At 44.9% G+C, this 17,298-nt stretch overlaps 1 protein-coding gene across 1 annotated transcript in view; it reads left to right on the top strand.

The window, feature by feature from the left end:
* The first annotated feature begins 450 nt into the window (after positions 1 to 450).
* The window catches only part of FOXO3 (forkhead box O3), an 88,303-nt gene continuing 71,455 nt past the window's right edge, over positions 451 to 17,298 (top strand). The window contains exon 1 of the mRNA XM_033055666.1: positions 451 to 1,077. Coding sequence (XP_032911557.1) covers positions 490 to 1,077 — 588 coding nt within the window. The 5' untranslated portion in view covers positions 451 to 489. The remainder of the gene's footprint in view (positions 1,078 to 17,298) is intronic.

Below are 17,298 nucleotides of genomic sequence, written 5' to 3'. Positions count from 1 at the left end.
GGAAGCGACGAAGAGTGAGCTCGGAGGCGCGGGGGGCGTGGGGGGGTCCTCTCCCGGCTGGATACAGCGCGGTTCTCGCTGGAGCTACTTCTGCATCCGCATGGAGTGAAACATAAACAAACGCACACACGCACCGCGGGAGCAGCCGCCGCTCCACCGGCGCGGAGGGCAGCGCCGCGGGCACCTCCGGCACCGCCCGGCCCGTGCTACCGCCCTGCGCGGCCGCTCCGGCTCCTAATCTGATTTTTTTTTTCCCTCCCCTTCTCCCCCCGCCTCCCAGCTCCGGCGTGCGCATCGCCCGCGGGAAGCGGGGCTCGGGGCGCAGCGGAGAGCCGGCCAGCCCTTAGCGGAGCGCGGCATGCCCGCCCGGCGGCCCCCCGCCTGCTAGGCTCCCGTCGGCACCGAGGAGGCGGCGGAGGAGGAGCGGGGTCGGCGGCCGGCCGCCCGCCCCGTCGCAGCGCCCCGCAGCCACCCGCGGGGGAGGCCAAGATGGCAGAGGCGTCGCCCCCCGCCCCGCTCTCGCCCCTGGACGTGGAGCTGGACCCCGAGTTCGAGCCGCAGAGCCGCCCCCGCTCCTGCACCTGGCCCCTGCAGAGGCCCGAGCTGCAGGCCAGCCCAGCCAAGCCCGCCGGCGAGTCGACCGCCGACGCCGCCTCCATGATCCCCGAGGAGGAGGACGACGAGGAGGAGGGGGCCGGCTCGGCCATGACCGTCGGCAGCGCGGCCCCTGCGGGCGGAGAAGCGGCGGCGGCGGCGACCACCACCGTGCCGGAGGAGGCGGCGCGGCTGCTGGCCCCGCTGTCCGGCGGCGGCCCGGAGGGGCCGAGCCTCTCGCCGGGGGGAGCGGCGGCGGCGGCAGGCGGCGGGGGGCTGAGCGGGGGCCCGGCGGCGGCGCCGAGGAAGTGCTCGTCGCGGCGCAACGCGTGGGGCAACCTCTCCTACGCCGACCTCATCACCCGCGCCATCGAGAGCTCCCCGGAGAAGCGCCTCACTCTCTCCCAGATCTACGACTGGATGGTCCGCTGCGTGCCCTACTTCAAGGACAAGGGCGACAGCAACAGCTCGGCCGGGTGGAAGGTGAGGCGGGATCCCGGGGCCGCGGCGCTGCCGCCGCGCCGCCCCGACGGGCGGGCTGCCCTGGAGGATGCGGAGCGGGGTGTCGGGCTGGCCCCGACAGCAGCCCGCCGGGCGCTGGTGCTGGTCCTGCTGGTGGTGGTCGCCCTGTCTGCTTTGCTTTTTTAAGGGAGAGATTAAGGAAAGTTTTATCTCTTTCCTGTTGCTGTGTACAAGCGTTGAGGGCTATTACTCTGGGGGCAGAGTACGCACTGGAGCGGAGCTGGCTTTTGCGATGCACAGGTACATAAGCAGGGAGAGAGAGAGGGAGAGAGAAAGAAAAAAATGAAAAAAAAATTATAAGGTATGTGGGGGTTTTTTTGCCTTTTTTTTTCTTTTTCTTCTTTTCAAGTTATGGTAACACCGGAGGTAACTTATGATGGAAATGAGCAGAATTGCTTTTATGCGTGGTCAGTCTGAGTCTCAAAGCTCAAATACAGAATGACTTTATTATTTTTATCAAGAAAACTCTCAGCTTTTTGCCCATGTGTTCCTCAAAGGCAGCAGAAGGAAATTCGGGTTTTGACATTTCTTCATAAAGTTAATCAAAGCGTGGAGCTATCGGCTGTTCAGCCACGGGAATGCTTGGTTTGCGATTCCTGCGTTGCCAGTGTATGAGAGCACTGTCTACTGATAGCCCAGCATTTTCTGTCCAGCACTGCGACAGTGAGCAGCTAAGAGTACTATCATTTTAATAAGTGAGGGGGAAAAAATCTGGTGTTGTGGCTTGTTTACTCAGCGCGTGCAAAAGCACGTTGCAGGCAGGCAGGGTTTTACCCTCAAGAAAGAGTCTTGTAAGGCCTACCAGGAGCCAGAGCTGCACATAAAGCACATTTGAAGTGATTTCCAGAAATGCTTTTCTTTCTTCTCGTTTTCCTGTTCATCTGTCAGCGTCTGTTGGACGCTGAAATGTCACGTACTTGCAGCTGTACAGAAATGCAGGTGCTGCTCGATGCCGATGCTGTTTGCAGAAGGAAATCCCAGCAAGGTTCAGTTGCTGCTTGAGGCCGATACTAAGCGCAATCTGACACGGAGTTTTTGAATGCGTGGGTGAAGGTAAATTTGCCAGCAAGTTCAATGCTTTTACAGTGAAATTAAATTTTCTCTTTGAATCCAGGTTTGGATCAGGTGATAACTTTCAGTATACAAATTGGTCAGAAATACTATATAGATGAAACATTTCTGGCAGTTTCTGTACTAGCAGTTCTGTCTTGTGTTTTGGTGCCGAGTAGGACTTGCTACTAGGAATTGAAGTGTGGCTGTATGATTTTTACCTTCTAAATGAAGCACAGTAGAGGAAAGTATTTAGTTGACAGACTTGTCTCAGGCTGGGGAAAATACAAACAGAAAGTTTATCGCTGGCATAGCTAGTTGAAGACAAGACTTTTAAAACCACACATCTTTTTTACAGCATTTGTGTCTGTATTAGGTGTTGAATTTTGATCTGACTTTACAAGTGTGACGCAGAGTGTGATGAAGGGTTATATCTTCCAATGACAGCCTGTGCCTTCGTAAGTTGTTTGGTTTCACACAGAAGCAGTGGCTTTAGATGTCAGCTGCTATGATAAATCCAGCATTTTTATCTGATACTGTGAATTTTTAGTAAATGCTCGATATCTGATTCAAACAAAGACTTACCTAACAATAGGACTGACACTGTTTTGGCTGAATTTGGTGGCAAAACTCCTTTTCACTTTAGCAGAAGCAGAATCTGGGCTATAACATGAAGTGCTTACATTGATTAGTATCCTTAATACCATCACAATTTTTTCTGACAATTTATACTGTTAATTTGATATTGATTCCTGTGCTGAGCAGCATTAACTGGTACTTGGAGCTAATTAAAATGTTAAAAACGTGGATCCCTTGAGATTCTTCTGCTATAATTTAGTTCAGAAGTTTCTCACAAGCCTTTAGGATGACCTTTCTTGGGAGATGCAGGCACACTGGTAGCGGCAAATTCTGCCTCTAATGAGTGTGAACTGTCTCTGAAGCTAGGGTAAGGCGTTCAGTTGCGTTAACGGTGGGTGCAGTTGTGCATGGGTGATAGGGGCATACTGAAAGGGGCAAAGGGGAGGTCAGAAGATAATAATTTGCCAGACATCTAAAACTGGAAAATGTAAATCCTTAGAAAGACTAGGATTTCTTTTTCGAATGCGTATACGTTCAGAAGGGAACTACTTCAGTTCCTTGGCTGGAGAATAGCTTAATTTGTGCAGAGGGAACACTCTTACATAGGGACCTCATCTTAGTCTCCTGATGTTAAATCACATCGTATGTTATTACCGTCTTTGTTTCCTTCACAGGTAATGAATACAACTCTTCAGGAACTAATGTCAGCTTTTCACGTTAGACTTCTTCAGATTGCTAGTTACACCAAAACTTTAAATAAACAGAAGATATTTCCGTATTAGGAGGCTTTAATCTTAATTTAGAATATTTTTACACAGCTAAATTCATCGTTGAAGGTAGCAAGCCCATTTAACAATATTCTGTTCTGCCACTGAATGGGAAAATTGTTATTTTAAACAAAGGAAAGAAGAGAACTTAGTCTTATTACCTTATGTATTATTATATATGAAATATTAATACTGTTTCCAGTGAGATGTGCCGAATACCATAATCCGTAAACATAGCCAGGATTATTCTCCTCAAACAATTATTTTAAGAGCTATAAATTAAAGTTACAACTATCACTTTTCTTTTCTTTTTTGTTTTTTTTCCTGCCTAGGGCATTAAAGCAGAAGTGAATATTTCAGATGTGGTTAGGAAGGCATATATTACGTTTCCGGTAATTCAGATAAGGTTTGCCCAATACACCCCCTCAACAATCTCCTTTGCTTCCCCCTCCCCCTGGCCCCGGTGGGACGTGTGCTAACCTAACAGTGCCTGAAGCTAACTAGGGCAGTAGTGTACGGTGCAGTGCTGCAGAGGTGCCACACTATGGATACTCCTGTGTGCCACGGGCGACCCCAGTTAGTGCTATCCCGTACACTTCCAAACCACTGGAGAGGATTTCCATGTATGTTCCAGTATCTGCTTCTGTCTTGAATATTTAGGGAAGGTTGGTATTTGTCTTTGTCATCACTGGAATGGGGAAGATGATCCCAGGTTGAGCTGGTTTCACCCTTGTGAAATGCACTGTACCAGGCGACTCTTCCAGGTACTTCTACAGAGCTCCTCGATGACTAGATCTTTCCTCATTCAGGTATCTGTTACCCAATCGAAGTCCTACAGTCACAAAACTAGTGTGCTGACTTAAAAACCGAATTTTACCTTGCTAGTATTTAGGATGAAGCACTCACTTCCCTCAATAATCTTGAAACAGGAAACTGAAAGACCTTTTTGTCCCATGTACATGGTAGAGGTGCCTAGTTTCACTACAGCTTAAATAATTCCATACCTCTTGCCACAATGTTGTTTTGTAATTTCTTGCAGCTCTATCTTGTGAAACAGTCTTTTCTACGTGGAGAGTACACTAGGGGGACTATTTTCCTCCTTGTTAAGCAGTATGGCAAGACTATGAATCTCGTCCTTTATACAGCAATTCCCAAATTTAAATGTAGCTGATTTGCTTTGATTTGTTTTTTCATATCAAAAGCCTATTTTGTTTTACACCTGTTGTATTCATCTTCCCCATAAAAGATAAACACTAGCTGCCAGGGTATTTATTTTGAAGGGGAGGTTTTTTGTAAACTTTGTACATGGACATTCCATCATTTTTTCCATGTTTTATTGGCCAGTATGTACCAAAGGGCTGCAGTCTCTTCAGTGTAGCAAATGCACAAGTCTCTTCTCTAATTACTGAGACTTGAAAAGGCTTGAGAAATTTGCCAGTGATGTAAATAGATGTCTAAATCTGTTAGCCAGATGCTGATATGCAAGATGTGTTGTACTGTTTTTATCATCTTGCAAAGATGTGAGAAGGAAGTAACACCACTCTTTCTTATTTCTCCTTCCTCGGACTGACACACAATGTCTTTATCAGAAGTGGCAACATAAAACTGGAGTCTGCATCAGTTTCTTTTTTTCCTCTGATGACTTGTAAACTTTTTTTCTTTTAGTTTCTTTAAAGGTTCTGTTGTCCAATTAACTGCTAATAAGAATATTTTTTCCAGCCTCCTATTATATTTTTAAAATACATTTTTGTATCACCTCATTCATCTCTACAGAAGAGTTTGAGTTCCAAGCTGTAGCCCGATTATTTTAAGTTTTGACCTACCAAGGAGAGCATAGATTTAAGCACGTGAATGGATCCTTGGGACTTCACTGGGATTACTTGTGTGCTTAAACTTGCTGCTTAAGCATCTTACCTGATCAAAGCCTTACTACGTTGTGCTTTAGCAAAATACTCAGAAACATTTGTAAGTGACTTTTGTGCCGAGCAGTCTAAAGAGATGTGTGGTTCCAGTGGTTGAAACCACTACATAACAAATGTCTTGCATCAAAGAGCAGTATTCTTTAGTATCACAGTAACAAATGACTTTTTAAACTTTCCAGTAGAAACCATATGTAGATATTAGCACATGTTGTTTCATATCTGTAATGTACATCAAAGATCTCACTTTTCCCCAGCTCATGCAGGCAGGTGACAGCTATTAGAGCAGCGAGAGAGAAACCAAGTAAGTAGCTCTCCCAGAATCACTGACATTTTTTGATCCACAATGTAACAGTGAGGAACAACTCTGCTGAAGGACTTGTTAAATGCCTTCACATCACCTTGGTGAATGTCTTCAGTTGCAAAGAATCACAGGCTCTGATAAACTCAACTTTTGATGTGAATGGGAAACGGTGATGTGGTATTGCTGTATAGTATTGCCACGAGGTAGACCTGCATGATAAATGCTGGAATCAACATCGCTCCATTTTTCAGAGACAGAAGGTTACCTACACAGTCATGCAGCAATTGATGTCGTCTATAATAGGTTTATCAGTGTCAATATTTGTACATATTTAAAATTTAAGTGTATTTAAAGTAGGAAGCTTGAGAGTCAGAGGTTGGCTTCTACTCTTACCTCTGTGTTTGAAAGTACACAGTTAATGCTAATAAAAATTAAATCACCTTAGTGGCAGCTGTGTCTGATGTATTCTACTGGCTTGAGGAAACACTCTGAAACTATGAGGCTGGGGAGGAGAAATGTCCTGACACTGCTACCCTGGGACATCCTGCCTCTGCTTGGTGTTGTCCTGGTGAAGCGAGCAGTGTCTTACTCCCGAGGCCATTTTGTATTCGGGTCATTTTGGTGGTGCTACACTACTTTGCTGTAATCCTGGGAGATTAGGGGAGGCTGGGCACGTGCTGGTGCATTTAGAAAGGCAAGTGATTAGGGTTAGCCGTGTGGTTTTGTGAAAGCTCTTTGTGCTGATGTGGTCAAAGTAGCAGCCCAGAGTGGAAGGTAGGCAGCTCTGGGGCAGGCCCCCCACACTCTCCTGCAGTGGCTGGGAGGGTTTCAGCCAGCTCGCCTGGGGTGGATGGGGTGAACAAGTGTGAAGCCACCCCAGAAAATTACGGTGGGTGTGCTGGCTTCAAAGGGAGGCCGAAGGAATTGCCTTGGAGATAAGAGAAAGCTGAGGATAAGCAGCCAAAGCATTTCTCTAGGTGGCAGCCTCCTAAAGGTGCCCTGCTAGATTTTGGCAGCCAGCTATTTTGCGTGGAAGTATGGAAAATCTTTTGTGAAGATTGTCCTTATTTGCAATGCAATTAAAGTGGGTCTTGGTGTAGTGGCAGCTTGCCAAAGGAGAAACTGAAAGTGTTTCCTAATGCAAGTTGTTACTTAGACTAAAGTCTCTGCATGTTCTTGTTTCTCTCCCGCTTTTAAAAAAGCCTTACTACTATGTCTGTCACAGAAAATGTGCCCAAGGGCAGCGTTGCAAAATGGCAATATTAGTTTGAAAGGCAAGGGGCCCTCTGCATTTGGAGGTACTCTGTCTGGAGAGGGGCAAGCTCTGAGCATCCCCCAGCTGCTGATTTGTTCCCCTTGCCATGGAAAACTGCGATTCTCAAATTGACTCTGGAAAGGGCCACAGCTTGGCCAGGTCCTGGAACAGGAGGTGCGTCCAGGTCTCATACATAGCAATGATTCCAATAAAGGCCTGGCTGATAACACAGCATTTTGGGAGCTGCAGGGGTTTTTTGATATGGCTTTTCTTGGGACTGGCAATATGTGCGTAGCGCAGCGGTTCAGGAGCAAAATGAAGTGTTCAAGTAATGTGCATAGTCATGCAGTTTTCTGTACTGCTGGCTCAGCACACCGTGAGTTAAGTGAAGATTATGCTTAACCTTTTATTTGCTCTTTTTTTGTGCTTCTACAAACTTAGACTGTTCTGTTACGATTTCCTGAGCATTGCCACACACCAAGCTTGGAAAATGAGGTGCATTTAGCCAATTTATGGCCTGACATATGTTAATTAACATTAATTACCTGCTTGAATAGTCCATTTAGCTCTTATTATTAAAAAGTGGCTTGTCTACAGAAGGGGATTTTCCTTCAGAGTGAGATGTTTTGTTCTAACTTGCTTCAGACAATGTCAGGTTGGGGTATCCCGTGCTTCTCTGCATGGCAGTACCAGCTTCCCACTGTTCCAGTTGTGCATGTGGGATACAGTTGTTACCACTGATAGACACCAACTCCTCACCCATGTGTATTGGGGATTTATTTGACAACAGCTTAGCTTCCCAAGCAAACTAGCGTGTTTCCAAGCCTTTTCTGCCAGTGGTGGGTACAGCTCTTGCTTGTTTGCTTGAGGCAGCAGAGAAAGAGCTGTGCTTCTCAGCCTGCCGGGAACTGCAGGAGTGTCCCGAGTCCTGTGGTGATATGATCCCAGCCCCTTTGGGGCGAAGGAGTAGGAAAAGCTCAGGTGTGCAAGGCTGGAGAAGGGATGTAGGAGTTGCTGGGGCACACTATGGTGCCCTGCAGGCAGGTCATCTTCAGCTCCATGTCGATGAGGATTATGGGCCTTAGGGTTCCTGCAGCCATTGAGAGCAAGCCACTGCTGGAGTGGAGCGTGATCTCCAACAGCAGCAGGAGTCTTGCTGTATTGATCAGCTACATCACCTCAGTTATCTCCTGGGCAGTGTGTTGGGTAAGGGTTGTCACAGATCATTAGTCTAAAACCTGTGAGGGGAGTAAGAACCAGAGAGGACTTGTCTGATTTCCAAATAACAATATTTAAAAAAAAAAGAATAAAGTCCATGCCTCAATTCCCCATACCCCAGTTTCTCATTCCTGTCTTGGGAGACTCAGGGATGTTATGTCCTACTTCACCTTCTCCATCCTTCCCACTTGTAACCCCAGCTGGAGGGTTGCATGGTGCACTTCCATGGTGGGAGGTGGAGGGCTGGCTCATAGCTGTGCAGGGCATGTTGTGCAGTTTTGGCTGGGGATACAGCGTGGAGGCAATAGGTTATAGGACTGATGAAAAGCAATACCAGTGCAGTGTGAGGAGTTGGGAACAAGTTGCATCAGTGCTCTGCCTCATCCCTGGTGTGAAATAGCAAGGGAGATGCCTTCCAGTAGGACTAGAGAAGAACAGTGCAAAAAAGCCAGAGTAGTTTCTCCTAGTGCTGTGCTTGTCTGTGAAGTTCGAGAGGAGCCCCTCTTGCCCTGCAAAACCAGAGTCCTTTCTTTGGGTCACCTCCCTTTTCACATTTGCTCAAGGATTGATAGGCTTATAATGCTGCTTTGCAGGGAATTTGAGGAAGATTGGGAGTTAGCAGCATTGATGTGTTGTTAATAACTCTGTATTTGATTTACCTGGACTTTGCTTACTGGGGCAATTTTCTTTATCTGTATGCTGGTACCTATTAAAAATAAAGGCTATTTAAATACTTTTTCAAATACCTTCTTAAGATTTCACAGACAAAGAAATGCTGTTCTGTGGATTTGTACTAGTAAAGAAATGCCTTGTGAAAATTAGTTCTTGTAACAGACTTGTGCTAACAAATTGAGTGGATTGCTTGCTCTATTCACAACATGCACTATACTTCAGAACTGAATTGTGGAATACTGGGTTCTCACATGAACATGTTTATTTGGCAACGTGTTATCTTGCTTTTCTTTATTATTTTTCTCCTGATGGTGAAGTTTCTAGTGGCTGCATGTAAGGAGAGGTGTGAGGACAGTGCATGCTGGTACAGAAGGCTAGAGGCAGCTCATGGACCATTGCAGGTTGGAGGAAGGAAGGACCACTTGAAGCAAGGATGATGCTGTGTGGCACTGACAGCTTGTTCTCAGGGCCTTTGCAGTGTGTGCCTCTAGTTTTGGGGGTCAGGAGGCTGTGGGTGCAGGGCTCTGCCTGTGCAGTCTGGGGCTGCTGCGCACCTGAGTGCTACCCGTGGTCAGGTGTGTTTCCATGGGGTGAGTCACTGGATTCTATGTCGCTTCACCCACTGCCTGTGCCGAGGTGAAGGGTGGGTCTGTGCTGATGTCTCCATGCCAAAATCCAACTGAGAGCTCTGGAATGAGGGCAGGAGGCAGGAGTGCTGCCAAAGGAGTCATTTTTGTCCTTTGACACTTACCTCTAAGTCTGCCTTCACACTCTGTGTTCTGTCTGGGGGCTCCTCATAACCCACCCCTCAGCTATGCAGTGTCTTCAGGCCAGCCTGTCTCCCCATCTCTGGCCTTTCCAGATCTTTGTCTCTCTCTAGGGAGCAGTGGAGGCCATGGCACTCCGGGATTGTGATCAGAGGCTGGGACTCAGTCCTAGGAAAGAGTTTTCAGTAGGTTTACTGGCTCCTGAGTCGGGTGAGCAGAAAAGGGCAGGTCTGGGCTGCTTGCCAGGACTTGAGCTGGGAGGTAACATCTGCTTATCCCAGCCCTAGAGGAGTGGGAGACAGCAGATAAGTTGGAAGACTTGTGAGGACAGACAGCGGGCTGCTGTGGGAGGACAGATAGAGGAACACCCAAAAACATCAGGATGTGTCTGCTGGGGCTTCACTCTGTGTCCTGGCTGCTGTGACTGCTCATTTTGGAGTGGGAATGAAAAATAGTTTGCATGGATGTAGGTTTATGACAGTGCAACTTTCATGGGTAGATGAAGTAAAGAGGGCAGGTCTGAGTCTCATCCCTGCTAAAGGCCATGTTAAGGCAGGAGCACACATTTGCATTAGTGCTAGACAGACTCAAGCCAGCAGTGCCAAAAATCTTGGTTGCAGCTGAGCCTGAGCTCTGTGTGAGGACTGAGTATGACCAGGGAGCGTTAGTAAAAGTGTCATACTTAAGTAAAAAAAGCTTTGTTTAAAAATGTATTAATTACGTAGCAATGTCTAATATAAGCTGCTCTCCTAAGTCTAGACAGTCAACACCTCTGATTCTGAAGACAATTTGCCATTATAACTTAGTGTTTTCCCATGTAGTATCACCGTGGTTTCTATGCTTTCTCTGAAATAGGATGCAGAAGAATAAATGTATTATTCTAAAGAAATAATTTTAGGACATGGGCCAAATTCTGGGATCGTATTTGTTTTATCTAGAATGTGGACTGAATTGTCTTGATATGTACTCACATAGCAGCGCTTTTAAATCCTGCTGTATCTGTGCTTTTTTTCTCTCCACACTCTCTTCAAACACCAATTGCAACTCTCCAAAGACACATTGTGGCCAAGGTTAACTCCACTTTCTTACATGAAATTTGCAGCGTAAACATACCTTTAAATGTGAGACTTAATCCAGATCAGAAGTTTCCGACTTTGTGTGAACCCAAATCTTGTGTAAATATGTTTGCTAATACTTCATGGAGGATTTATCAGTTTCACATATTAAGTTCTAGATATGCTGTAGTACATAAAATTTGGCATTTGACAAGTGAGAACAGTGCTCAAGAAAGAATGTCTTATTATGAGTGTTTCACAGGCTCCCACATTATCACCTTTTTTTGCTGATTGGTTTTGTGCAGACAGCAATGATGTGGTTTCCTGAAAGCCTATAACTTACTGTTTATTCTGCACGACTGCTCTGGACCTTGACTAATTTTCAGAGAATGTTTTTTTCCAGGAATTTGTACAAGAAGGTGACGCCAGTTCAAGTCGTGTCCTGAGATGCTTGTAAGCTGAGACAAGTAGAGCTGCTGTCCCTGTTTTTGTGCAACATGATCTATTGTGCTTAAGAGTTTCACTGTGTGGGGGAACTCAAAACCATTTGTATGAGATGTCAGGTTTCAGAGTGAATGGTGCTTCTTTAAGTATGCATCAAGACTTAAAATGGGAGGTTGCTGACCCTTCTATGCCTTTGTAGGACAAGAACTTTGGCACTGATAATGATGCTGCCACTGAGGAGCTGTAAAAACTCTGAAGCATTTTTTGAATTCGTAGCCTTGGCCATGGATGTGTCCCAGATAAGCGGGTTACATCTAAAATCTTCGATTTGCAAATGGAAGTCATGTCAGAGCTCTGCATGAATTGGGCCAGAGGTTTCCAGCCTAGTTTGTGCTGCAGCCAAAAACTCCGACCTAGTATTATGTTCATCATTATGTTATGTTGACTGTTGTGATTTTCACTTCCCATGGCATGTTGAGATTTATTTCTTGCCCCGCTACTCTTGCGTCCTGATTCATGTACGGCAAAAATACTTCTGATTAAAATGTGCTAGAAGGTTTGCATGCTTAGGGTAGGAGAGAAATCCTTTATGAAGAACTGTTCTATATAAAGCTATGGGGAAGGGAACTGTGGTGCTTAGGACGGTGTTTGAAAATCAATAGTGAGGCCATTTTCAATACAAAAAAGAAGGGAAGTGTATAGTCCATAAGGTAGTGGCATACGGGACTGGGAGGAGGAAGGATTCTGTGAGCCAGCAGTAGGGTGTAAATCAACCTGATGTATGTTCATAGACATCTGATGTCTACTGGGCCTGGTGGGGTAGCTCAAAGCAGGTGGAAGAAGCATACTGTTTATGTAATTAGAAACATAAATAAAATCTTTCCAACATTCTTCTAAATTAAAATGCATTTGAAGCATATGTCAGACTTCTCACATCCAGGAAAGATCTCTTAAAACCCTGCCGTTCCTCATGAAGGCTGTTTCCAGCCCACTTTCTTCAGGACTCTGCCAGGTAACAAGTCTTCTTGGTTGGAAGATGGAGTGGGATGTGCATTAGCAGCTGGAGATGCTGGGGTTCTTCCTGAGTGCACCTGTACTCCTTTTTAATCAGAGGGAAAAGGCCTATTTTTTGAGATGATAGACCAGAGAATTGCAATAACAAAAGAAAATTATTATTGTTGAAATAATTGAAGACAGAATTTCACCTCTGTATTTATTGAGGAGTTGGTGGTGGTGGGAAGCAGGGCCTGGGCTAAAGTACTGTCAGAGCAGCTTCATATCTCCAGTGTATTTTAGACACCAAGGAGACAAAGATGATGCTAATTGCAAGAGAAACTACTTAACTGCTTTGTATTATGTGTGAAATGAAGGGGGAATAACGCTGATTGAATGACCTATTTTGACTTTCTCAGTATAATATGTTTAATGTTTTAGTCTTTTTCTGGACAGTGAATTATAATTTTATCAAATCCTGCTGGAAATTAATGTGTTGCTGGGCAAAGTTATTTTATCCTCGCAGTTTTAACTGCAAAGTTACATCTTGGCCACTTGACTTGGTGGCAGGAGTTTTCTCTTTCAACTGGAAAGGGCTTTTGCCATGCAACACAGTGGCAGTAGTACTTTTTGTTTTATACAAAATAGGGACCTGTCAGGAGGACTATAAAGTAGGGCACTGAAGTAGTCTAATTTAGAAGGAGAAAGGGCATAAATCTCCACCTCTCTCTGATGACAGAAGGCCAAAGTACAGCAGAAATGTTTCCCTGCTTGTAAAATGCCAGATGCCAAATGTAAAATACCAGAGAGGTTGTGCTGTTAAAGGCACAGCTGTATCTAGCCTCATTACAAATTTGTCAGCCTTATTTTCAGTATGTGAAGGGGTTCTTGGACAATGAAGCAGCTCTGTTAGCGTCTTCTCTGCTAACTGTGCTGTTACAGAAATTGTTTGCTGTTTTGGACCAGTGTCAGGCAGAATAATACTGAATAAGTCCCAGATGAATGTGGGTGGTGAAAGGAGAAAAATAATTTCAAATAAAGAGGGGCATTATCAGCTGAGCAGCCAGTGTTGTTCCTATGGTGCTGAAAAATGAAAGCAGGAAAAAGACACTTTTTTTAAAAAAAAAAAAAGAATGGAAATTTTAGCTGAAAAATCTGTTCTGACCAGAGTTTGGTATTCTTGGTATTCTACTTAAATTTGCAGCAAATTGGCATTGGTGTGACAATGCTGTGAAGCACTGAGAGGGAGAACAGAAGTACGAACAAGCCTCCAAAACCTGAGAGATCTTCAAATTCCTTGTCCGTTTTGGACAGCATGACCTGTAGCATCACTTGCAGCTGCTGGATCCAAGAGTATAAGTAGTGAAAAGAACACTGATTTAACCAGGATAAAATGTTCATTTTGGGTTTTTCCAACAGCTGTGTTGGGACTTAACCCTGGCAAAAGCTTCTCCCGTGTCATTTCTATTCAGGCTTGTACTAAGCATACAGAATGACAATGTTCTCCAATTGAAAGAAAGAAAAGAGGAAAAAAGTAGTAAATTGAGAAATAAGTGTGTATTTGGTGTCTTCTCAGCCTAAAGGAAAAACACTCCTTAAACAGTACGATAGCAGTTGTTTGAGAAATTAAGTGTGGATTTCCTTCAATTGTAGTTGAATCATGACATCTTACTAAATTTATCCAGTTTTGAGTGCCTGCTTTCTGGTTTGACATTTTTGTTGGTGGCTGTTGGTTGTGTTAGATTGGTTTTTTTTTTTTTTTGAGAAAAAAAAAAGCTTTTCATGGCCAGAGAGGTGGTATTTTCCTTATTTTTGTGGGAAACTGTATCAAGTATCAGACCACCAATTCTTCCAGGTGGTTACAGACTTGTAGGTGTCAGCAGCTTTCTCCCTAGAAGTACCGCAATGCACTGGGTGGGTTTGAGCAATGCCAGTGATGGGTTTTCCCCATTTTCTAGGAGCTGCCGGGGAGATTTTGCATTGTTTGACCGCAAACTGTAGATCATTGGAGTATTTCTGTGGATAGTTCTTACTGTTCAGTGAAGGGCCAAGCAGAAGTACTAAATAAGACCATTCTTTGTTTACCAAAAAAATCTACACTGAAAAAATGTATCAATATACAAGTCAAGTGCTTGGGAAGTACAAAATGTCAGAAATAAAGTTGTCTATGACACTTGAAATTACCTCTCATGACACTGTTATTAGTAAGGAGCTCACAAGCTCAATCCGCCCCCACTCTCCTTGTTGGTCTGGATCCTTAAGGGGGTATGCAGGGTTTCAGCTCATCTCCTGTGCTCTCTGTGTGGGCCCTGTGCCATAGTTGTTGCACTTGGCTCTCAGTAAAGAAATACGCCCTTCCCGGTGTGCTTGTCTGTGTCATTTGCCTCCTCAGTATCTGAAGGCTTCCCTGGCGAGCACTGTCCCAGCACCCAGTATCTTCTCCCCACCCCAAGCTCCTTACTACCTTCTGTCATCCCAGTCTCTTTTTCTGTGATTCCCAATCTTACTTCATGCATCCCTCCTTCCTTTTCCTGTGACCTTCTACATCTCTGTCCTCCCCCACTGGTTTTGTGTCTGTTCTTCTTGTCCAGCTTGTCTGTCTAGCCCCCCATTCCACATTTTGCCTCTGCCCCATGATTGTGTATTTCCTGTGCCTTGCTTGCCTATCCTGGACCACTTATTCTGTTTCTAACCCCAGTTTCAGTTCAGGTTTGCAAAGTTATTAGTGCTGAGGAACAAACAGGATTTTGTAGTAGGAAGTGTTGGACAATACAAGGTGTAGGTGGGGCACAAAGCACCACCTATAATTTAGAGCACTGTTTATATTTTTAACTGATCCACCCTTAGGTAAGCAGTCCTGTTGCTGTCAGTGTGCAAATCCTTAGTCATTTGGATAATCCTGTTCCTTCTACTGATACTGGGTACTGAGAGCTTACTCATTGGTGTAAGAGATGGAGGGTCCTGTGTGAGAGAGACTTGGATCTCTTATTTCCCTGTGGCCTGACCCAGACACCGAGCAGCATCTGAGATTCTGCAATTCATAGGGCTACTGAGCACCTAAAGTATTTAATGGTATAGGTAGTAATTGCTCTTATTTCCATGGTGAGGGGCTGTTTCTTTTTCCTTCCTTATCTGTGAAAAGAAAGGAGACATTCAAGTTCCTCACTGAAAAAATAGAAGGCATGAAAGTGTACAGTCCATAGTCATAGCATATTCTGTGTCCTCCAGTAAGGACTTTCTGATGTGGTGGATTTAGACTTGAAAATATAATGATATAGCTGACCTTTTCTGATATCGCTTCGTGGTTTCTTGTACCTTCTGCCTCCGATGCTAACTTCATGCCTGGTCTTTAATGGTTCTGATAAAATGCCTTCACATCTAGGGAAGCTGATGACAGTGTTTTTGTTATCAGAATTAGATTGAGAAACTCATACTGAATTGTGGTGCTAGCTAGACCAAGTCATTTATTGGTGTAAATAACCTTGTATTGACCCATTAAAGAGCTTGGGCATAAAGTTTGTCCTCTATGAGTCTCTTGTTCCTTTATGATGAAGGTTCAAAACTTTAATCAGGTTAACAGTGTGTCCTGTCCTCTTTCCATTGCAATAAAGTATATGCAAACACACATTGCAACAAATAGTGCAAAGGCAAATCTAGCACACCCTGCTTTTTCGTCTGCAAGAGAAATCTGCAATTTGCTCTCTACCAGTGCTCTCTGAGCCGCTCTGGCAGCATGGTTGGCTGAGGGATTTACTTGGGGTGGCTGATGCCTTTCAGGTGTGGTGCTTCAGTTTCCCAGGCTATTGATAGCAGCTGTTTAGACACAGCTCTCTGGGTCACAACGTATGGGGATTTTCTGATGGTTGTGGTGACCTTGGGGGAAGAATTAGAGTGGATGTAATGTTTCTAAGGACTGGAGACGCTTGTGCCATTGAACTGGTGCACATTGCTGAATCAATTACTAGCATTGGTAGGATTTTGCTTTAGGGGAACCTCACAGCTATATCACAGTCTTGTTATTAGTAGTGTATTGTTAATTTGTTTTAATATAGTGCCAAATACTTGCAGAGAGAAGGAACCTCAATAGTTGGTTTCTGTGAAGTATTTTCCCTGTATGCAGCACTGTTGCAGTGCATACTCCAGCACTGTCTCTCACTTTAGTTTCTAGGAATTTTTTATTAGCTCCTGTGTGGAAATGAATTTGGTATGAGACTGTCATCCTTAGGTGAGGAATTGCAGCATGGTGCCCCTTCCTCTTCCAAAGCCGCTGATGACAACTAAAACTCTCAGCATGAAGATTTTCTAACTATTTTGTAATGTGTCACTTTGGTGATTCAGTCTACTGTAGTGTAGGCCCCTGGTGAGCTTTTGCAGAAAGCTTTCCCAATGAACCTTTGCAGCCCTTGATCTAAATCCATGTCACCAGCGTCTCCTGCACCCATTGCTGTCAGTTTACTGTGTTTGTAATTGATTGTCAAAGTGTTGTGTTTAATTCAAGGGCTGGTAGAGTTTTCCTCGAAATGCCTGTGTAGTGTTAAGCCAGTTAGGAGTTACAAATGTAAATATGTTTACAGAGCAAAGAGGAATGCATGAAAGCTGGCATTGCCTAAACAGCCAAAAGCAGCATGATTTTATGCTAGAGGGACTCTGAAAATGTAGGCTGCTGGAGGGTGCTTCCAGAAGTAAATCCCAACCAGAAGTGCCTGCAGTCCTTGCCTTCAAATGCACTGCCCATCTGCTGTAGCTGCTGAGGCAACATGGGGGAGAGGGCTCAGAAGTTTGTTGGCATCCTTGTGGGGTTTTATAGGGAAGTTTGAAATGCCAGAGAGAAGTGTCGGCTGTATCTGAATGGCTTCTTGTTCTGGATTTTCCCAGGCAGGAGCGGTGCAGCTGGCAATAAAGTGACTCCTGACGCCGGTGTTTCATAACTGAAAGTTCAGCATTTTTCACAAGCTGTCTTATTTGGGACTGTGAGCGTGGGCACATGCACACCCCTCGCACACCCCCCACACACCCCCCCAGCACATTGTTTACTTCCTCTGTACGTTCTGGGACATTCAGTACTAAGGAGCATGATACGCTTGCATAAACACCCCAGCCAGATTTATCTCTCAAGCCTATCTTTCCTTTCCCGTCTTGGAAAGTGATTAATCTGCAGC

Source organism: Catharus ustulatus, chromosome 3 (assembly GCF_009819885.2).
Source record: "Catharus ustulatus isolate bCatUst1 chromosome 3, bCatUst1.pri.v2, whole genome shotgun sequence".
NCBI classification, from domain to species: Eukaryota; Metazoa; Chordata; class Aves; order Passeriformes; family Turdidae; genus Catharus; species Catharus ustulatus.
This window is presented reverse-complemented; position numbering and strand designations above follow the sequence as displayed.